Below are 22,998 nucleotides of genomic sequence, written 5' to 3' on the forward strand. Positions count from 1 at the left end.
AACAGCATCATCACACACTAAAGAAAGATGAACATGGAAATAAAGCACAATAGGTGCTCTTTTAAGAACACAGACTTATTACATTAGTTTATAATTTTAATGATTCTCTAAGGTCTTCTGGGTGGATTTCACATGGTTGAAATCTGGGCTCATTGCTACATGGTTACTAGGGTGTTGTTGGGGTGGTTGCTAGGTGGTTGATTCACTGAGTTTTTTCTTTAAAAACAAAAAACAAAACCCAGGAATTTTTCTACACTTGAGCCAGAAGAAGAGAAAGCAAGAAAGAAAAGGAGATCTTTGTGCGCTGCTTTGGCAGCAGGGCTGTAAATGCCAGCTGTGGCTCAGAGGATTAGGAGGATCATGTGGTTCAGCCTGTTCCAGGATCAGGTGAGTCTGGTTTATCCTTTTAGCTTCTGAAGAGTGAGAAAAAAAACCCACAGATATTCTACTCATCAATACATTTCCAGTGCCTTTCTTCACTGATCTAATCTAAAGAGATGAACTCTAGGAGACTGACTTTGTCACATAAATACTAACTATTGGTCAATAAAGCATTCCAGTTGTGCTTAAATACATAATGGCTATAACATGAAATCATTTGCCAATTGTCTTTGATTTGAAAATACATTGAATAACTGTTAATGATGAATAATCACTATAGTAGTGGCCAAAAGTAATGTTCAGAGGGGATATTTAAACTATTGACATATAAGGAAAATATTTTATATCTATATTTTTTGTACAGTATATTAAATATGAGGGAAGAACAAAAATTATTTGGCAAAAAAGGCAAACTAGAGCTACAGGTTTTATTTTACTATGCACACAAAAAATGCATAGAAAAAAAAAGCTCTGAAAAAAAGATTGACTTAATCAGTTATTTTTGCTGGTTCTCTCTTGTTTTTGAATGTGTTCATAATTCCATCTGTATGAAAAAAATATGTCCATACAATTTGGCATTTTTCATTCCGATTGAATCAAAACACAATATGCGATGTGTGACCCTGAACCACAAAGCCAGTCATAAGGGTACATTTTTTTAAATTGAGATTAATATGCCATCTGAAAGTTGAATAAATAAGCTTTCCATTGATGTATGGTTTGTTAGGATAGGACAATATTGGCCGAGATGCAACTATTTGAAAATCTGGAATCTGAGGGTGCAAAAAAATCTAAAAATTGAGATGTCCAAATGAAGTCCTTAGCAACACATATTACCAATAATACATTTTTGATATATTTACAGTTGAAAATGTACAAAATATCTTCACGGAACATGATCTTTACTTGATCCGAATTATTTTTGGCATACATTTTTTTATAATTTTGACCAATGCAATGTATTGTTGGCTATTGCCACAAATATCCCTGTGAGACTTATGATTGGTTTTGTGCTCCAGGGTCACATATGCTTACAAAATCTTGAGCAATTTGTTTAAATAATATTTGAATAAAGCGTGAAGATGTCAGTTTTCCTGGGCCGGACATCATTTTTATCCTCAACTCACCATAAAAGGTTTCCATGACTCAAATCTAACCTGTACGCCTGGCCATTTTCTCTCAGATATCAGTAAATTAGATGAGACCATTTCTGTGCAATTCAGTTTTTAGCCTTTCTTCTTTATTATCCAATGTTAATTTAACTGCCTGGAAAACTTTAATGCTGAGATGGGAACAGCTGTGGCACATTATCAGAGCTGTTGATGGGCTGGAATGACCTCATATGAGGGGAGAAATGCACAAGCCGAAGAGCAGAAGAAAGCCCTCTCTGACTGCCAGAGCAGCTGTTTGCTGATGTGCAACAGCCTGTAACCTGCAGAGGTGACACCATCAGTCTGATGTTATTTATGCTGCTAATGAAGACAACAGCAGGACCACTGCAAAGAACACTCTTCAGCTGATGCTGGAAAGAACTTTGACTTGTATTATTTTGGAATAGAATAGAATTTTGAAAGGAACTTGGAAAATAACTTTTAAATATATTCTGGAATAGCATAGAACTTTGAAAGGGACTTAGAAAGGAACTTCACTTATTTTGTAGTAGTATATAATAGAACAGAATAGATTGAAAAGAGAAATTTGAAATTAACTTAGAAAAGAACTTTGAAATATATTATTTTGGAATGGAATAGAACTTTGACATATCTTCTTTTGGAATAGAATAGAACTTTGAAAGAAACGTAGAAAAGAACTTTGAAATATATTATTTTGGAATAGAATAGAACTTTGACATATCTTCTTTTGGAATAGAATGGAATAGAACTTTGACATATCTTTTTTTGGAATAGAATAGAATAGAATAGAACTTTGAAATATCTTCTTTGGGAATAGAATAGAACTTTGAATGAACCTTAGAAAATATCTTTGAAATATCTTATTTTGCAATAGAATAGAATAGCATTTGAAATTAACTTTGACATATCTTCTTTTGGAATAGAATATAATTTTGAAATTAACTTAGAAAAGAACTTTGAAATATCTTCTTCTGGAATAGAATAGAGTAGAAGAGAATAGAAAAGAATTTGAAATTAACTTTGAAATATCTTCTGGAATAGAATAGAACTTTGAAATTAACTTAGAAAAGAACTTTGAAGTATAGTTAGATTAGATTAGATTAGATTCAACTTTATTGTCATTACACAAGTACAAGTACAAGGCAACGAAATGCAGTTTAGGTCTAACCAGAAGTGCAATAGCAGCAAGTGCAGGATATACAATGGATGCGTAAGTGCAGGACATGGAAATATACTGAATATATATAAATATGTATAAATAGAGAGATGGTTATTACTATAAACAGAACTGAATTTACAGGTGAGTATGTACAGTGAATTAATATACAGATGGCTATTACTATAAACAGAATTTACAGGTGAATATGTACTATGAATATAATATACAGATGGCTAGTACTTTAAACAGAATTTTTACAGTTAGAGGTATACAATAATATGTTAGGCAAGATGAGGAATATAGCAGTGGATTAAGGTAGTGCAATAAATTATGGACAGAGCTATCCGAAAAAAAGTGTAAAAGTGCAGTGGAAAGTGGTTGCATATTACAGTTAGAAGTACGGTGCAAAATGCAAATGTAAACATTGGTACTATAAATACAGTCGGCAGTGCAAATGAGCATAATCCAGTTAAGATATGGTAGTGCAGAATGCATAAGTAAACAGTTGTTACTGTAATAAAAAGTCGGTAGTGCAAATAACAAAGTGAAGGCAGATGTGAGGTAGGAGAGTTAGCAGTTTATGAGGGAAGTGGATCAACGGGGGTTTGAGTTCAGTAAAGAGACAGCTCTGGGGAAAAAACTGTTCTTTAGTCTGCTGGTTCTGGTCCGGAGAATCCTGAAACGCCTGCCGGAGGGCAGGAGAGAAAACAGTCTGTGGGCTGGGTGAGAGGAGTACTTGAGGATGCTGCGAGCTCGATGCAGACAGCGTTTCCTCTGGATGTGCTCGATGGCAGGCAGTGGAGTCCCTGTGATGCGCTGGGCAGTTTTCACCACCCGCTGCAGTGCCTTGCGCTCCGCAACAGAGCAGCTCCCATACCATACTGCGACACAGTTGGTCAGGATGCTTTCTATTGCGCAGCGGTAGAAGTTCACCAGGATAGCCGAGGAGAGCTGATTCTTCCTCAGTGTCCTCAGGAAGAAGAGGCGCTGGTGAGCCTTCTTGACCAGGCTGGAGGTGTTGGTCGTCCACGACATGTCCGCCGAGATGTGGATCCCCAGGAACTTGAAACTGGAGACACGCTCAACAGCCATTCCATTGATGTGGATGGTGTCGTGTGTGCCTCTTGACTCCTTCCTGAAGTCCACGATGAGCTCCTTCGTTTTGGTGGTGTTGAGGAGCAGGTTATTTTCGGTGCACCATGTGGCCAGGTGCTGGATCTCCTCCTTGTAGGCAGTCTCATCGTTGTTGCTGATGAGACCAATCACCGTAGTGTCGTCCGCAAACTTGACGATGGAATTAGATCCATACACAGGCTTGCAGTCGGCGGTGAAGAGGGAGTAGAGAAACGGACTTAGCACACAGCCCTGTGGTACGCCAGTGTTGAGTGTGATGGATGTGGAGCAGGTGGATCCTGATCGAACATTCTGGGGTCTGTCAGTTAGGAAGTCCAAAATCCAGTTACACATTGAAGTGTTGATGCCCAGGTCTCCAAGTTTGGCTATTAACTTGGTTGGGATGACAGTGTTGAATGCTGAGCTGAAGTCAACAAACAGCATGCGTGCATAAGTGTTCTTATGGTCCAGATGGGTGAGCACAGAGTGCAGTGCCATGGAAACTGCATCCTCTGTGCTCCTATTGCTGCGGTAGGCAAACTGGTGTGAGTCCAATGTGGATGGTAGAGAGTCTTTTAGGTGTTCCAGGACCAGCCGCTCAAAGCACTTCATAACGATGGGTGTGAGTGCTACAGGGCGGTAGTCATTAGGGCACCTCGGGCTAGAGTGTTTCGGCACTGGCACAATGGAAGTGCACAATGGAAGTATAGTCTTCTGGAATAGAATAGAATTTTGAAATGAACTTTGAAATATCTTCTGGAATACAATAGAGTTGAATATAATAGAATTTGAAATGAACTTTGAAATATCTTCTTCTGGAATAGAATAGAATAGAATAGAACTTTGACATATCTTCTTTTGGAATAGAATAGAATACAATAGAATAGATTGAATAGAGTACAGCAAAATAGAAGGAATATGAACACACTGTTGCTATGGCAGCATCAGACAAACAGAGGCACTATTTAGTGAAAATACACTATTTTGTAATGCAAGAGCCAACTTTATCTGTGGGGGTTAAACAATATGAATATGTGTACCCTGTATAGAAATGCATATTAATGACATCAACAAACAACGGGCTTGTATAAAGCTCAATATAGCAGCAGTTTACATTCATTCAGATCTACAATACTGTTCAAATGTTTGAGGTCTAATGTTGCTGAAAAAGTTCTCTTCTGCTCACCGAGGCTGCATTTATGTAATCACAAACACAGAAACACAATAATATTGTGAAATATTATTACAATTTAAAATAACTGCGAATTTTCAGAATCATTACTCCAGTCTTCAGTGTCATGATCCTTCAGAAATCATTCTAATATGATGATTGTAACGTCCACTGATGGCAAGCAAAGATGAACCCAAGTGCAGTTTTTTAAATCCAAAACATGAACAGAAATCCAATAATTCAAAGTGAGCAAACAGAAACAACAACTTGACTTGACTCATGAGACTTGACTCATGAACAGACTTGACTACAAACACTTACCAACAGCGGTTAGAGGGAACAATACTCGACAAGGACACATGGCAAACATGAGGGCTTAAATACACAAAGACTAATGACTAAACAAGACACACCTGTGAACAATCAAGACAATGAACCAATGACAGAACTGAACTGAGAACACATGACTAAAACAACCAATGAGAACATGACACATGAGGACAAGGGAATCACATGAAAATGGAACACATGACAGGATCACATGACAAAACCAGGACTTGCAACATGACTATGAAATTACAAAATAAAGGACATGAAAACATAAAAGTGAAACAAAACCTGAAACCAACCGTGACATATCCCCCCCCCCCCTCTAAGGGTGGCTCCTGACACCCTAACAAGCAAACCAAAACAAACAAAAAGTCCTGGAGGGTGGTGGAGCAGAGGCGGGCCTGGACCGTGGGCGGACCAGGACCATTGAGCGTGGGCGGACCTGGGCCTTTGAGCCTGGGTGGACCTAGGCTGTGGAGCACTGGAGGACCTGGGCCATGGAACACTGGAGGACCTGGGCCATGGAGCACTGGAGTACCTGGGCCGTGGAGCACTGGAGGACATGGGCCATGGACGCTGGTCAGTGACTGGAGCCGTTTCTGGACACTGGTCAGGGGCTGGAGCCGTCTCTGCATGCTGGTCAGTGGCTGGAACCGTCTCTGGACGCTGGTCAGTGGCTGGAGCCGTCTCTGGACGCTGGTCAGTGGCTGGAGCCGTCTCTGGACGCTGGTCAGTGGCTGGAGCTGTCTCTGGACTCTGGTCAGTGGCTGGAGCCATCTCTGGACGCTGGTCAGTGGCTGGAGCTGACTCTGGTCAGTGGCTGGAGCCGTCTCTGGACGTTGGTCAGTGGCTGGAGCCGTCTCTGGATGCTGGTCAGTGGCTGGAGCCGTCTCTGGATGCTGGTCAGGGGCTGGAGCCGTCTCTGGACTCTGGTCAGTGGCTGGAGCCGTCTCTGGATGCTGATCAGTGGCTGGAGCAGTCTCTGGACTCTGGTCAGTGGCTGGAGCCATCTCTGGACGCTGGTCAGTGGCTGGAGCCGTCTCTGGATGCTGGTCAGTGGCTGGAGCCGTCTCTGGACTCTGGTCAGTGGCTGGAGCCGTCTCTGGATGCTGGTCAGTGGCTGGAGCCGTCTCTGGATGCTGGTCAGTGGCTGGAGCCGTCTCTGGACTCTGGTCAGTGGCTGGAGCCGTCTCTGGACGCTGGTCAGTGGCTGGAGCTGTCTCTGGACTCTGGTCAGTGGCTGGAGCCGTCTCTGGACGTTGGTCAGTGGCTGGAGCCGTCTCTGGATGCTGGTCAGTGGCTGGAGCCGTCTCTGGATGCTGGTCAGTGGCTGGAGCCGTGTCTGGACTCTGGTCAGTGGCTGGAGCCGTCTCTGGATGCTGGTCAGTGGCTGGAGCCGTCTCTGGACTCTGGTCAGTGGCTGGAGCCGTCTCTGGACGCTGGTCAGTGGCTGGAGCCGTCTCTGGATGCTGGTCAGTGGCTGGAGCCATCTCTGGACTCTGGTCAGTGGCTGGAGCCGTTTCTGGATGCTGGTCAGTGGCTGGAGCCGTCTCTGGATGCTGGTCAGTGGCTGGAGCCGTCTCTGGACACTGGTCAGTGGCTGCAACCGTTTCTGGACGCTGGTCAGTGGCTGGAGCCATCTCTTGACGCTGGTCAGTGGCTGGAGCCATCTCGTGACATTGGTCAGTGGCTGGAGCCGTCTCTGGACACTGGTCAGTGGCTGGAGCAGTCTCTGGACATTGGTCAGTGGCTGGAGCCATCTCTGGACGCTGGTCAGTGGCTGGAGCAGTCTCTGGACGCTGGTCAGTGGCTGGAGCAGTCTCTGGACGCTGGTCAGTGGCTGGAGCCGTCTCTGGATGCTGGTCAGGGGCTGGAGCCGTCTCTGGACTCTGGTCAGTGGCTGGAGCCGTCTCTGGATGCTGATCAGTGGCTGGAGCAGTCTCTGGACTCTGGTCAGTGGCTGGAGCCATCTCTGGACGCTGGTCAGTGGCTGGAGCCGTCTCTGGATGCTGGTCAGTGGCTGGAGCCGTCTCTGGACTCTGGTCAGTGGCTGGAGCCGTCTCTGGATGCTGGTCAGTGGCTGGAGCCGTCTCTGGATGCTGGTCAGTGGCTGGAGCCGTCTCTGGACTCTGGTCAGTGGCTGGAGCCGTCTCTGGACGCTGGTCAGTGGCTGGAGCTGTCTCTGGACTCTGGTCAGTGGCTGGAGCCGTCTCTGGACGTTGGTCAGTGGCTGGAGCCGTCTCTGGATGCTGGTCAGTGGCTGGAGCCGTCTCTGGATGCTGGTCAGTGGCTGGAGCCGTGTCTGGACTCTGGTCAGTGGCTGGAGCCGTCTCTGGATGCTGGTCAGTGGCTGGAGCCGTCTCTGGACTCTGGTCAGTGGCTGGAGCCGTCTCTGGACGCTGGTCAGTGGCTGGAGCCGTCTCTGGATGCTGGTCAGTGGCTGGAGCCATCTCTGGACTCTGGTCAGTGGCTGGAGCCGTTTCTGGATGCTGGTCAGTGGCTGGAGCCGTCTCTGGATGCTGGTCAGTGGCTGGAGCCGTCTCTGGACACTGGTCAGTGGCTGCAACCGTTTCTGGACGCTGGTCAGTGGCTGGAGCCATCTCTTGACGCTGGTCAGTGGCTGGAGCCATCTCGTGACATTGGTCAGTGGCTGGAGCCGTCTCTGGACACTGGTCAGTGGCTGGAGCAGTCTCTGGACATTGGTCAGTGGCTGGAGCCATCTCTGGACGCTGGTCAGTGGCTGGAGCAGTCTCTGGACGCTGGTCAGTGGCTGGAGCAGTCTCTGGACGCTGGTCAGTGGCTGGAGCAGTCTCTGGACGCTGGTCAGGGGCTGGAGCCCTCTCTTGACACTGGTCAGGGGCTGAAGCTAGGCCGCAGCCTCACTATGAAGCAGTTTCAGAGACTGCTGGGGCTCATGGGAGCAGCGTCCAACATGATACCTTTTGGCATGCTGCACATGAGACCCATACAGTGGTGGCTGAAAACCAAGGGGTTTTCCTCGAGGGGGAATCCATTCCGTATGATCAGGGTAATGCGCAGATGCCTTCGTTCCCTTGTCATATGGAAGAAACCTTGGTTTCTGTCCCAGGGGCCAGTGCTGAGAGTGTCATGTTGCCGGAAGACCATTTCAACAGACGCCTCCCTCACTGGTTGGGGCACGGTTATGGAAGGTCCATTTGCGAAAGGTCTGTGGGAGGACCGGCATTCCTCCTGGCACATAAATTGCCTGGAAATGCTAGTGGTCTACAAAGCTCTGAGGAGCTTTTTCCCGGACCTTTGCGGCCACCATCAGGCCTCCCATGGCAGATCCCTCTGAGGAGGGACCTGCTGTCTCAGGCAGGGGGCACAATATTTCACCCCCGGCCAGAGCTGTGGAGCCTTTGGGTCTGGCCCTTGAGGGGGCCCGGTATCTAGAGGCAGGCCTGACGGCAGGCATTGTCGAGACCTTGCTCAGCTCCAGGGCTCCTTCCACGAGGAGATTGTACAGCCTAAAGTGGAATGTGTTTTCCACTTGGTGTAGAGAGTGTGGGGTGGACCCAGTTAACTGACCAGTGGCTTCAGTGCTGGAGTTCCTCCAAGATCGTTTCTCTGCCGGTCTTACCCCGTCCACACTTAAGGTGTACGTGGCTGCCTTTGCGGCTTTCCACTCTCCTATAGGTGATAGGCCTCTGGGGAAGCACCATCTGGTTGTAGGTTTCCTCCATGGAGCTCAGAGGATGAGGCCTGCGATCTGGCAGTGTTTCTCGATGGGTTATCTGCGGCTCCCTTCGAACCACTCGAGTCGGCTGAGGCAAAGAACCTGACCCTTAAGGTGGCCTTTCTCCTTGCCATCACTTCTCTGAGGAGAGTGGGGGACCCACAGGCCTTGGGGATTACGCCAACTTGCCTGGAATTTGCTCCTGGCGGAGTTAAGGCCATCTTACATCCAAGGCCGGGCTATGTGTCCAAGGTGCCATTGAGTGTGGCACGGTCAGTGGTTCTTCAGGCCTTCCATCCTCGACCTCATTTGACAGCGGAAGAATGAAGATTTCACCAGCTCTGCCCAGTCAGAGCACTAAGAGTTTATCTGGAGTGGAGGAAGTCAGACCAGTTGTTGGTGTGCTTTGGCTCACCCAAGAAAGGGCTGCCTGCATCAAAACAGACAATCAGTAACTGGATTGTCCAGGCTATAGCCACGGCTTATCAGGTGCGCAATTTGCCTTCACCGATGGCCATGAGGGCTCATTCCACCAGAGGCATGGCGTCCTCGGAGGCCCTCTTTTCTGGAGTCTTGCTTTCAGGAGATCTAGGGTGCTCGCATCCTAAGTGTGCCTGGGTTCCAGCTTCACACTAGGGTGAGCGTGATTCTTGGTTTGGCCTAGTGGGTATTCATTCCCCGAAGTGTGGATAGACGCAGTGCGAGTTCCCTTGAAAGGGAATGGCTCAGGTTACGACTGTAACCCTTGTTCCCTGAGAAGAAGTTTAGGTAAGGGCTAGGTTAAAGGGATATTGAATATGGTCAGGGTCATGCAGAATAGGGATAAATGTGTGCTAATAAACAGCCAATATGCTAGTAAAATGCAAGCTAATAAGCAACTAGTCATAGTGAGATTTGGACCTCAAAATAAAGTGTTACTGAAAAAATAAGATAGTTCTGATTTTTTTTAATACCTTTTTTGGTTACTAAATAATTTCCACATTTCTATGTGTTCTGCGGCTGCCATAGTCTTGATACTAAAAAATTAGATTTTTTAAAAATTTGTTTATAATAACGAATGAGTAGATGTGTGTATTCAAAATAAAGATCTGTTTTATATTAAATGATGCAATGAGATCCAGGCAGACAAGCAATGATTATGTCAGAGATCACATTTGAATAAGAAATAACACATTTATTAAGTAAAAATTTAAAATTACAAAGACAACAAATTAAGTAAATATGAAAATTATAATAGTAAATAGATTTAAACAAATATAAGATCTGTCTTATTCTAAAGTTTGTAGTAAAATCCAAAGTGCTTTATCTAAATGATAAAGATTTTGAAGATCAAACTGTAGAGAGAGAGAAGGAGCCAAAAGAAATAAGATACATCGCTCAAAAAAAAACAAGATTGCCTAAACATAAACATATTTTTTAATTTTGTTTCTAAAAATATGCTTGTTGTTATTGTCACAGGCCGGGGTGGTCCAATGATGGCGCAAAGCCAGACCACCGACAACCCCGAACCACCACACCACCCTGAGGAGCTACCCCGCGGGACAGAAGAGGTCGGACAACAGGATGCACAATTTGAATGTTATTTATTAAAGGAATGTCTCTTAAAATCAAACAGTCTCTTTCTGTGTCTCTTCAGCACACATCAGCTCTGTTCTTCTCATCCACAGGACTGGATACCCACAGGGGATGCACTCAATTCAGCAGCTCTGGTGTGCTTCAGCACAGGCGAGGATATCAGCACTAACTCTGTATTTCGTCCGAACAGGACTGGGTTTCAGCAGGAGATGAACTCCATTCAGCAGCTCTGATGTGATTTAGCACAGACGGGGAACAGACGAGGATATCAACATTAACTCTGTATTTCGTACTCACAGGACTGGGTTTCAGCAGGAGATGAACTTCATTCAGCAGTTCTGATGTGCTTTAGCACAGACGGGGAACAGACGAGGATATCAACATTAACTCTGTATTTCGACTCACAGGACTGGGTTTCAGCAGGAGATGAACTCCATTCAGCAGTTCTGATGTGCTTTAGCACAGACGGGGAACAGACGAGGATATCAACATTTACTCTGTATTTCGTACTCACAGGACTGTGTTTCAGCAGGAGATGAACTCCATTCAGCAGTTCTGATGTGCTTTAGCACAGACAGGGAACAGACGAGGATATCAACATTAACTCTGTATTTCGTACTCACAGGACTGGGTTTCCGCAGGAGATGAACTCAATTCAGCAGCTCTGATGTGCTTTAGCACAGACGGGGAACAAACGAGGATGTCAACATTAACTCTGTATTTCGTACTCACAGGACTGGATGACAGCAGGGGATGAACTCAATTAAGCAGCTCTGGTGTTTTGGGGTGTTTATCCGCTCAGTCGCCCGAACAATCTGCAAAAGTCCCCACACTCGTGTGTACACTGCAACAATATTCAACTCCACACGTGAAAACGTCAACTCAACACTGCAAATCACTCCACACTTTACAATGAAAAAGGCAGTATTCGGGCTCAGATGGACACCTTGATAGATTGAATCTTCATACGCTGACATACACAGGACTCTTATTATACCATCATCTCCACGTCACTTATCTTCCTCATGTATCACTCGTACCACAGCAACTAGCTGGAAAAATCCTGCTTCCTCAGTCCTCAGTCCTCGGTCCTTCCCTTGCGTCTCCCGCTGTCCTTCCTCAATCCCCTGCTCCCCTGTTCCCCCTTTGTCCTCGCTTTGCTGTTCCTCCCTTGTCCTCTCCCTCCTTCCTTCCTCCCTAATGTTAGCGTATTTTATGCTTCTCACGCCCCGCTAATCCGTCGGAGTTTTCCTCTCACACGTGCCGGTGATTCCGCTTGATCGGCTCTCGCTGTACTTCCGCCCTGTTTGGGAGCCCGGAACCGGCCTGGTGTTGCACCGGAAGTGTTCCCCTTTAACGACAACTCCCGTGCAACAAAGGTTCCGACCCTGGTCACCCCGTGACATTATATTTAATAGTTTTCAACTGACAAGTAGTTAATTTAATAAGGTAAATTAAATCAATAAATGTGTGCACCTAACATAATAAACTTTTATACATTTAACATAACATTATTAAGTAAACTGCACATATAAATATTATGTAACAGTCACAAATTCAAATGGTTTGTATTTACTTAAAGACATTTTGTCAGCTTTACTTGACTTTGTTTTGTTCATATAACTAAATTGTTATTTGTAAAAATGACTCAATATAGTTATGTGGAACCACTTGACGCTGTTTTTTTAAGTAAATTCAACAAATAATTTTTTTGAGTGTTCAGTGATTCTGCTCATTATCATCAGGTGTTCATCATCAATGCTCAATCATCTCTTAATTATCTCATTAACATCAACACTGCTTTAATGGTACTTTAACTCAGTAGTGAGCACACACATGAACACTAGAAAGTGTTCATTTAACATGGGAGTTTTTCTGTGTACTATTACATAAATCTTACCCGTTTCATTTACATAAATCTGACATATATGAATCACAATCAGTTTATCAATACAATTACATACATCTTACCTGTTACATTTACATATAAATCACATTAAGTTTATAAAAAAATGTATGTTAAAATTATGTAATCCAAATGCATGGAAAAATTTATATGCAATTCAAATACATAAATCTTATGTTTAGGCATGATTTTTTATTTTTTTTTGTTTTTGATTGCAGAATGAAGAAAGAAGCAGGAGAGAAGAAGCAGAAGTGAAGAGCAAAATAAGAGCAACGAATATATAGAGGAAAATTACATCCATCTAAACGTATGTTTTGGTTTGACAAGAAAAGGTCAAACAAATTGATCCACTATGTTATAGTTGGTGTAATAGCTATAGGTACTTTCAAATATCATATTTTGTGAAAACACTATTTCTGGGAAAGAATAACAACTGTGAATTACTAATTCTGAGAAACATGATCTTTGGAAGGTGTCTCCAATATCTAACAAAACACATGTAACTAAGATATTAAAGTCCCCCTGTGGTGAAAATCAAAATTTTTAATGTTGTTTATATGTCTATGGGGTGTTTTTAATATGCTTTACAACACACCTTGAGCAAATTCATAAGTCAACACCATTGTTGAGTATTTTCTCTTTAAAACTGCAGTGATCTAAAGACAGACTCAAAAACACGGTTTGAAATCGCTGGGGTTTCTGACGTCACAAACTACCTTGTAACCAATCACGTCGCAGTGTGGGCGGGCTTTAGCATATCATTAACAGCAATCTAGCAGGGGAGTCTCAAGAGAAGCCAGGTTATCCCAGTATTTTTCTGTTTATATGAAAAATCGGGTAGATTTGGCAATATAGCGGGAGAATTATGTATATTATGATTTTATGATGAACTATGCCTCCACTGACGTTCTGAGTTGTTCAAAGCGTTTCTGATGATTGTTAGAAGGCAAACTGTCACTCTGAGATGGCAAATGGGAACATGGTTTGTATAACATTAGCAACACATTATTAGCTGTTTGATAACCACGTTGTAAAGAACGATACCATTGTGCAGCGTTTACTTCCATAAAGTTGAGCGAGTGGATCTCTGAGCTTGTGCAAGTGAGTGGGGACAGGGCATTGATCTGCATATTCTAAATGAAGCACGTTTGTAGAGTTACATTCAAGCTATTTTAAGGCACAAATAATTTTTTTAATATGTAATTTTGGTTATCAAAGATGAGTTTTAAGGGATAACATTATTGACTACAGGGGGACTTTAACAAAATTAACATGTGAGTATAATATCTACATGTTCTTCTTGGATAATACTACATGAACACAAATTCATTAGAGTAAAAGATAAACATAAATGAATAACAATAATGTAATTAAATACTTGAATATATGATGAAGGTTAATATGAAGTATTGTTTTTGGAAACTTTAAAAAGAAAAAAAGTTTTTAAAAAATTGTGTGAGGTTCCTATTGCAGTATGAGTTGTGAAATCCTCTTCTCACAGATCCATTGTAAAGCTTTATTACATGCAAAATCATGCCACCCTAACTGACTCCACTCTTGTGTAGGCTCAGGCACATTCATAACACAGTTTTCTGTTGAATGTCCTCCAGGCTCGCCATTCGCCCAGAACCTGAAAGTACAGATCACCATTAGATGTTCAGTGATGCGTTCTGTGTGATATGATACTGTGAGAATCATTTATTAGATATTAATCAGTTCAGTTCAGTGATTTCTCACCCAGAGGTTAGTGTGCTGCCATCAACCCATTTCCATGTGTTCTCCACAGCACTGTCAGTCAGACCAATCCAGACTGCAGCAGCACTAGACATGTTCTTAACAAAATCCTGAGCAGATGAAACAGTTGCACATTTATATCATAAACAGACAATAGACAGGTTTCATCTGACCATCTCTCGATTAGCTGCCACACACACACACACACACACACTAACTTTCGTTCTTTCACTCACTCGTTCCTCTGTGTTGTTTATGATGATCAGATCTGCTCCTCTCTCTGTACAGTATCTTCTGCTCTCAGTCCAGTTCGCCTTCTCATTGGATATGTAGTAAAAACGGGATTGATAGCGAGTCCATTCAGCTGTTAACGGAGCAAGTTCAGATATTAGCTTTTTATTCTCATTTCCACTCCAGTCACCTGTCAGTAACTTATAAAAGAAAGGCCTAGTAAACTCATAGACTGTGTACACTGAAAGTTACTAAGAGCACAATCCAACTCAATCATGTTTTCTAAATTTCTGCTGTATTTCTGCTGCTAAAGAAACTTTACCACAAATCTGCAGTTGATTTCTTAGCTGGTCTCTCTCATTGGTCAGGTTATTGTTCATGAATATTAGCCCATCTCTCTCGTCTGTGAGGTTGGAAATCTTGTTTAGTAGCTTATTTCTCTCTTCAGTGTAGTTTGTGCTCTTTGTATGGATGTGGACACACAGCACTATGACTGCAGTCAGCAGAAGAACACACAGCAGCACCAAACACACTGCAGCTGCTCTGGAGCTTCTGTTCCTCACAGAATCACTTCCTGAAAATTGGAGACATGAAGAAACATGTTTCTTTATCAATGTCTTCAAACATGAAACCTAAAATGTCTTTATTTCAATGCGTTATTTCAATACTGTTATATTCATGTTGTGCAATGTTTCTTAAGCACCCCAAAAATGTCTTTTTGTCAGAGTGAAATAAATATTAAAGTGTTTACATGCCTATTTTGTGTGTGTGTGTGTGTGTGTGTGTGTGTGTGTGTGTGTGTGTGTGTGTGTGTGTGTGTGTGTGTGTGTGTGTGTGTGTGTGTGTGTGTGTGTGTGTGTGTGTGTGTGTGTGTGTGTGTGTGTGTGTGTGTGTGTGTGTGTGTGTGTGTGTGTGTGTGTGGGCATGTTTTTGTGAAATATCAGGACACAAATGTGTATAATGACATGGGTATGACACAGGTATTACAAAAAGAGGGTGAAATATGAGGACGTTCCCCATGTCCTCACTTTTCAAAATGCTTATAAATCACACAGAACAAGTTTTTTTTCACAGAAAGTGAACTGCACAGTCTCCTGTGAGGGTTAGGTTTAGGGGCAGGGGCAGTGTAAGGGGATAGAAAATACGGTTTGTACGGTATAAAAACCATTACGCCTATGGAATGTCCACACATTTCACAAAAACAAACATGTGTGTGTGTGTGTGTGTGTGTGTGTGTGTGTGTGTGTGTGTGTGTGTGTGTGTGTGTGTGTGTGTGTGTGTGTGTGTGTGTGTGTGTGTGTGTGTGTGTGTGTGTGTGTGTGTGTGTGTGTGTGTGTGTGTGTGTGTGTGTGTGTGTGTGTGTGTGTGTGTGTGCTCAAGGAATCAGTACTTTGCTTTCTTACCATGTCCAAACCTTTCTGTCATGGACTGTGGATTGTAGGCTATATCATGTGGATTGTACTATGTATTGTGTGACTTTAGGTCATTAGGTCATCAGCCATTAGGAGAACGATCCCTGAATGGGACCTCTCCATGGTGATGGAAGTCTCAATTCCCTTTTGAGCCTCTGGGGAATATTTCCCTAAAGTTGCTGTCCTTCAAGACAGCCTTGCACTTGGCGTCAGCCAAATGTGTCAGTGAGTTACATGCACTCTCAGTCCACCCCTTGTGCATTATATTCTCTCTGGGTGGAGATTAGGTTTTCCTTAAACCTAATCCAGCCTTCATGCCGAAATGTTTCCCTGCGTTCACATTGGAGGTGCTGGAGCTGTCCGCTTGTACCCCTCCGCCCCTTTTCCTCTGCGGAGGATCAAGGGTTAAATGCCCTGTGTCCGGTCCATGTGTTACAGACGTATTTGGCTAGGACCAGTGCGTTCCGGAAGAGTGATCAACTCTTTGTTTCATGGGCTCCTCCCCACAAAGGGGATCCCCTGTCTAAGCAATGCCTTTCACATTGGCTTGTGGACGCTATAGTTTTGGCTTACGAACCAAAGGGAGTGCAACTCTCAGGGGACATCAGAGCTCTTGGGCTCTGTTCAGGGGAGTATCGCTGCAGGCTATCTGCTCTGCTGCCAGTTGGGCTTCTCCCCGTACGTTTGTGCGTTACTACAGGTTGGATGTCACCAGAACCTCGGTAGCACATTCGGTTTTGGGGATTGGGTCTTCCTAACCCTGCCTTCTGTTGTGTGTGCCACACACGTTTAATGTACTGCTTTCACACCGCAGTTACGCGTGTGTGTCGGTGTGGCGGTGTAGCGTCTGGAGTGTCTCTCTCATAGGATCAAAGTGGTGGGTCGTTTGGAGAAACATCAGAGATGTTTTCCTCCAAACAGCTCTGCATATAAATTAAATTCCTGCTCCAACGGCTCCAACAAGTCTGAGTCAGATTGCACCACCGACTGATTAAGATCGGCTAGAGTGTGACCAGAAGATACTATGATGGCACTTTCTGAGCTTCAATCAGATTCTAATCAGCCCGGACACCTACCTCCCCCTTCAGTCGAGAACGGCCGGGGAATGACCCTAACACACACACATACACAAGCATTCCTCTTTATTTAGCCTCTAATTAAACTATCCCAGAAATTACATATATGATGATTTCTTAAGTATATGCATGCTCCCCATATTTCTTATGTTTGCGTGATGTAAGAGCTATCTTAAAAGCTCAAAATTGCTCTGTATAGAAGATGCACTGCCTTCATGTCTTTAATCCAAGGCATGTTTGATGTCTAAATGTTCCTTTTTCTTTGTCTTAGTCAATGGTACAAAGTATATGATTATGAGATGTACCGCTAGTATGTATAGTCCTGTTTGAGTGAAACTTTACTAGTTCTGGCTTCCAGCAAGAACATTCCATTGAGTAATAAAGTCTAAACAAAGAAACACTCTCCCGCCTGAAAGTCACACCAACGATTGGTCGTCTCAAGGAAGAGGGGCGTAGGTTAATGGACTTCAAATTAACTAGCATATCGGGGCTCAGTCGACTTGCAAGGACCCCGACGAGACAAATTTGCTTTTCCTCCCATCTCATCAGCGCGGCTCGCGGGCTTCGACCTGCGAGCCGGCGCGATCCAGCCAAGCTGTTGTTTCCTTTGAGGATCGACGCGCTCCGCGACAACAGCCAGCGGCGCGCTCCATCAGACCGAGGAACCTAGCTTGGACGAGATGAACTTTCCCTTCCAAGACGCTCCCTTCCCAAACACCTTTAAAACTCCCGCGGACCAACTAAGCTCCGGAAAAACCAAACGGAGAGAACGCTTCAGCGCACGAACACTGAGAAATGCCAACGCACGCATCTCGCTTTACACAACACAAAGAAACCATGCAAGTATCAATTCTATCGAAGTTTAGATGCGTTTTAAGATTGTACCCCTGTTTAAGGTGATATGGTTCTTGCTGGCTCTAGTGGTTATGTTCGGGAAGGTGTCGGATCGGACACGATCATACCCTTCTTCCTTTCCCTTCTCCTCATCCCTCCTCCTCATCCTTTCCCTTCTCCTCTTTCCACTATTCTGTAAATACATGTATTCTTTATGTAGTCATATGTAATCGTAGTATTACTCTTTATTAAAACCATGATATTCACTTTTTGATTGTCATTGTTTTGCTCACGGAACACGAGTCCCTTTATTGTCAGATCTAAGCTACGAGCTCTTATAAGCATCGTTGAATGCTTTAATTAATACCATAACTCGGAAAGTTTGTCCTTTGTGGCCAGAGGGATAAACTTCCCGAAAATTGGGTAGGAAGAATAGACCTAGTGAGTGGATAAAGAATTACAGCTCGTTCTTTAAACGGAACGGAGAAGAATTTTGAATCAACTCCCTAGAGGTTATTCTGTGATTATTTAATATAGATATATCTGTAGTTAATTGCAATAAATTGTTTTTAACCATATATATATTATATATTGCATAAATACCGAGGTTAGGTATTCCCCTTTTGGGTGATTTTGGAGATTTGTGATTAGATTATAACCCGTTGTGATTAATCATAAATCCCTAAATATTAATACCCACAATTCCCTATTGAGCTAATTTTTAATTTAAATATATATGTAACCCTAAGACGCTACAGCGGGTTCATGATTATGAGACGTGTCAAGCACCGCCCCCTTGGGGTGACCGTCTTTTTCTGGCTAAACAGGACCTCACTGTGAGTGTATTGGGCAATCGGAGAGCTGTCCATGTCTCTCCCATAGGTGGATCTCGAACACGAGATGATGAAAGAGAACAATAGGTTACTGTCGTAATCCCCGTTCTCTGAAACATAGAGTGGAGAGATCCACCAGCTTTGCCCCGCTTGCCGCACGAGGAGCGAATATACTCAGAGCCGGATTAACGCAAAGGCAAACTAGGCACGTGCCTAGGGCCCGATTGGCGGGATGGGGCCCAGACAGAGGGACAAAAAAAAAAAAATATATATATATATATATATATATATATATATATATATATATATATATATATATATATATATATATATATATATAAAATTAAAATGTACAAATGTCCTATCTACAATTTATTTCAATATTTATTAATTAACTAAAAATAGTGACGATGTTTATCTTAACCATAGACTGTTACATTACGTCACATTAACGCCAGCCCATGACTGTATTTATTATAATCAGGTCAGAGCGGGACAACAAAGCTAGCAGGCAGGTGTGTTTTGAGTAGGCGAACATTCAAGATGCTTTCGGGTGCGGCAAAACGTAAAAAGAAAAAAAATGAAGAGGAACAAAAGAAGAGACAGCGGGGAGCTTTACATAAGTTTCTGTCGGGCAGCCGTCCGCCAGCTATGAACCTGCTCGAGTCAGCAGAGCCAAAGGCCGAGCCATGCCCGGAGACACGGCCCGAAGACGCGGTGGAAGATGCGGCGGAAAATAAGTAAAACAACATTTCCGTGTCAAGTTTTATGCTGCGTTCACACCAAACGCGAATAGAGCGTCTGGCGTGAGTGATTTCAATGTTAAGTCAATGGGAAAGGCGCGTTTACGCGCGTCTGGAGGTCCCGCGCCGCGGAAGGCGCGTTTCGCGCGGAACGCAGCATTAAGTTACAAGAAAATCTAATTCTAAATGATAATAAAAGATAAAAACAAATGTAAAAAAAGAAATAAATCAATAAAAGCATAATGGCATGCCCTACTTTATGATATAATAATTATGTATGGCTCCCATAATTGTACAAAGTCCTTTATTTTACTCTTGGAGATATAAGTCAGCCTTTCCAGTCCAATGCACTCTGAAAGTTCTTTTATCCATTGTTTTATAGAAGGTGCTTCCATGCTCTTCCAGTTCATAGCAATGGCTCTTCTGGCATGTAACAATCCAAAGTCCAATAGTCTAGTGTGTTTCTTTGTTTGTGAGAAACCTGTAGGATATTCCCAGTACACAAAGTTTGGCACAATGTGGTATTTTAAGATGAAACCGTTCTGACAAACAGTTTATGACATCCTTCCAGAACTTCTGTATATAAGAACATTCCCATAGACAGTGAATTAGAGTTCCTTTATAATTTTGGCATTTTGTACATATATCAGGAATATTGCTAGACATATAATTGAGTTTTTCAGGTGTTATATAAACCCTTGTCAACCATTTATACTGTAATAATTTAAGCCGCGTGTTTATGATTTGTTTTTGCGCCTTTAAATATGCTTCAGTCCATTCAAATTCCTCTATTTATTCTTGAATGGCTTTCCTCCATGCGTTTAATTTGTCTACAGCAGACTCTTTAGAGTTAGACATTATAATATTTTGACAATTGGCCCTTTTCACCTCTTTTTTTCAATTATTTCCTCAATTAATGACAGTTTGGGAATGTACATGATATCTGTAGACCTTGAAGACATAAAACTTTTAAGCTGTGAATATTTAAAAAAAAAATGTTTTGAGGGAATCTGGTGTTTATCACACAATTCTTGAAATGTAAGAAGTATACCATCCATATACAAGTCTTTAATAGTCTGAATACCTTTAGTTTAAATCCTCCATCCTTATATTTATTATTATTTATTGTTAGACAGTTTCTAAATGGTCTTGATGAATGTGAAGGGGTCATGTTTGCCTTCTTGTTCTTAATTACAACATTTATAAATGTTGTAAGCTATTGCATTTTGCAGAAAATCTTAATTAAATGTGTTGATTAAATGTAAACACAGCAAATAAGATCTAAGCTCTGTTTACATAGTTTACTGATACCTATTGGTTATTTACTGGTACTACTGCCTTAACAATGACACTCCCAGTGGATGAGGATAATTTAATAGCATTTAATAGAGCCATGTAATGACGTATAAATAATGAATATCAAAAAATAGTCTGATAGACTGTTTAATATACAACACAACCAATTTGTAACCAAAGACTAGGCTATGTAAAATGTGAATTCACTTTTATTAGTAACTTTGGTAAGTTTCAGATTTCAATTCATAAATAGCCTAACATCGATGGAGGGGGGCCCAAAAAATGCAGCCTGCCTAGTGTAGTCCATTTATTTAATCCGGCTCTGAATATACTTACTGATGTACAGTAGCGCATGCAGGCTATATATGCCCACAGGTAAGGGATGGGGCCTTACCGGGCATTGGCTGCGTGCTCCGGCCTGTCTTGTCAGACTTGGTGCAATTGGATGCTTCTGCAGAGGTCAGGTACGAATGCCCTTCCCATAGGTGGATCTCTCCACTCGATGTTTCAGAGAACCGGGGTTACAACAGTAACCTATTGATATTTAGACTAAGTGAAAATAGTGATATATTCTATTTACACCATATAAAAGTAGCAGTTATTTGCAATATGTGTCAATTGTAATAAAATGTAATTTATACTTTATTTTGACAGATACATACCATTTGCACCTCAGTATTGTCGTACATTAACAGGATGCAATAATAACATAGAGTGTAAATTATTATATTTATTAAAATTATTAAATGAGTTCTGCCTTAATGGGATAATAAAAGCCTTCCCTACACCTACACCTACCCCTAACCCTAAACAATAAATGCTTTTATTATAATTAAACATTTTGTTAGGCACTTTATTTCCACTTTTAGAAAATGTTCTTAATTTTTATATGTGTTATGTGATGGGAAAAGGGATAAGAGTGACCTCTGCAAAAGGCGGATTCGAACCTGGGTCGATCGTGTCAAAACCAAGATCCTATAGCCTTACACTTTACTGATTGCACCACTGAAGACATTGAAATGCATGGGTTTTTTAAAATCTAATTTGGTCCAAACAGGCATTTTTAGGCGGAGCTAGAGCGAATAGCACTTGCCAACACACCATTACACTCCATTACTTTATGTGACATAATGACGCCAAGACGAACTGCAAATTTTAACACATTATTACTAATTATTAAGCTTACCGTTGTGAATCGGTAAGGTAAGGAGATTGTTTTAAGCACTAGCTGGTTATGTACTTGCTCAAAAATGGATTTTGGATCATTTTTAACCAAAAAAAGTTACAGACTGCAGCTTTAAATTTCGGTTTGTTCTTTAAGCAAAGCTATTGTATGATTACTGAAGACATGAAATAAACCCCTGAATTATGTGGTAATATTTTATAATGTTTTTAATGGTGCATTTATGTCACTTTTCAAGCTTGAATTCTCAAGTTCCCATGTTTTGAAATCTTCAAAACATTATCTTTTGTGTCCCACAGAAACTGGTGATTGTAACTAACAGGATTATCCTGGTAAAGTTGAGACTGAAAAGTTGAGTTTATGGTCTGTGGTTTCACAGTTTCTTCACCAACACAAAGATACAGCAGGATTCTCATGAACATTTCACTAAAGGCCTAAAGGTCAAACAATGCTTTAGTCAGTGTACAGTTAAATTCATAAAATCCTTTCAAATATCAGAATTATGCCTTATGACATATTTATATATTCTGTTTTCATTCATGAGAAGGATGTCTCACTTTATTGATTCTCCAAAAAACATGAAAAATGTTTAGTTATTGTCTAACTTTAACTTAAAATCCTATCATAGCATCAGAAGAGCATGGCAGCTTCACACAATCACTTCTTGAGCACCAGAGATATGATATTAGATGGCTGAACGTGCAAACTGTTTTTAATCAAATAAAATGTAATTACCTTTACGCTGAAGTGGTTGGTGTGTGTTTGTCTCTGTCCTGAAGTCATGATCTTTCACACAATCTGCACTCTCATAGATGTCCACCTCCACCATCATCTCCACTCTCTCAGTCTTCACTCCCTTAGATTCAGTCCAGATCACATCGTCATAAATATCATCAGACATTTCTGCTCTTTAACTGTCAAGCATAAAACTGTTTTGTTCCTTGTTCCTGTGTAAATGTGTTTAAGTAGTCAGTACTTCTTTTTAAAGCTAGGGGCAAACAAAGGTCAATGTGTGAAAAAAAAAAGAGTTACATCCGATTAGCCTTTTTTTTCTTATTGTGAGATCTAGCCAACTGTACATATAAGGAAAAATAAAAAAAAATTTCTCACTATTTTAAACTTTTCTTGAGTTAAATTTTATGTGCTCGCACTCATTAATATTCTTTTTTCCAGCCATAAATGACTCTAATT

The 22,998-nt window shown here is 42.2% G+C and overlaps 1 protein-coding gene and 1 long non-coding RNA gene across 2 annotated transcripts; one reads left to right on the forward strand and one right to left on the reverse strand.

Annotated features, from left to right (window-relative positions):
* The first annotated feature begins 258 nt into the window (after positions 1-258).
* On the forward strand, positions 259-12,995 carry LOC307136166. Its single transcript, XR_013817748.1, has 3 exons — positions 259-387; positions 10,443-10,534; positions 10,652-12,995. It is a non-coding gene; the product is annotated as an uncharacterized lncRNA (long non-coding RNA).
* On the reverse strand, positions 12,575-22,770 carry LOC307136165 (uncharacterized protein). Its single transcript, XM_079832950.1, has 5 exons — positions 22,543-22,770; positions 14,753-15,004; positions 14,436-14,563; positions 14,203-14,309; positions 12,575-14,095 (listed from the first exon to the last, which is right to left on the reverse strand). The coding sequence occupies exons 1-5, from the start codon at positions 22,706-22,708 to the stop codon at positions 13,930-13,932; spliced, it is 819 nt and encodes a 272-aa protein (XP_079689076.1). The 5' UTR covers positions 22,709-22,770; the 3' UTR covers positions 12,575-13,929.
* Positions 22,771-22,998: the final 228 nt, after the last annotated feature.

The sequence above is a fragment of the Gobio gobio genome, assembly GCF_949357685.1.
Source record: "Gobio gobio genome assembly, chromosome: 13".
NCBI classification, from domain to species: domain Eukaryota; kingdom Metazoa; phylum Chordata; class Actinopteri; order Cypriniformes; family Gobionidae; genus Gobio; species Gobio gobio.

Bases quoted from the DNA above. Each gene is read 5' to 3' on its own strand.
- LOC307136165 (XM_079832950.1), bottom strand. From the start codon at position 22,708: ATGTCTGATGATATTTATGACGATGTGATCTGGACTGAATCTAAGGGA. The intron at 15,005-22,542 runs GTAATTACATTT...TCCAATTTTCAG, and splicing joins CCAACCACTTCAGCGTAAAG to GAAGTGATTCTGTGAGGAAC. The intron at 14,310-14,435 runs GTGAGTGAAAGA...TCATCTGCTCAG, and splicing joins TAAACAACACAGAGGAACGA to GATTTTGTTAAGAACATGTC.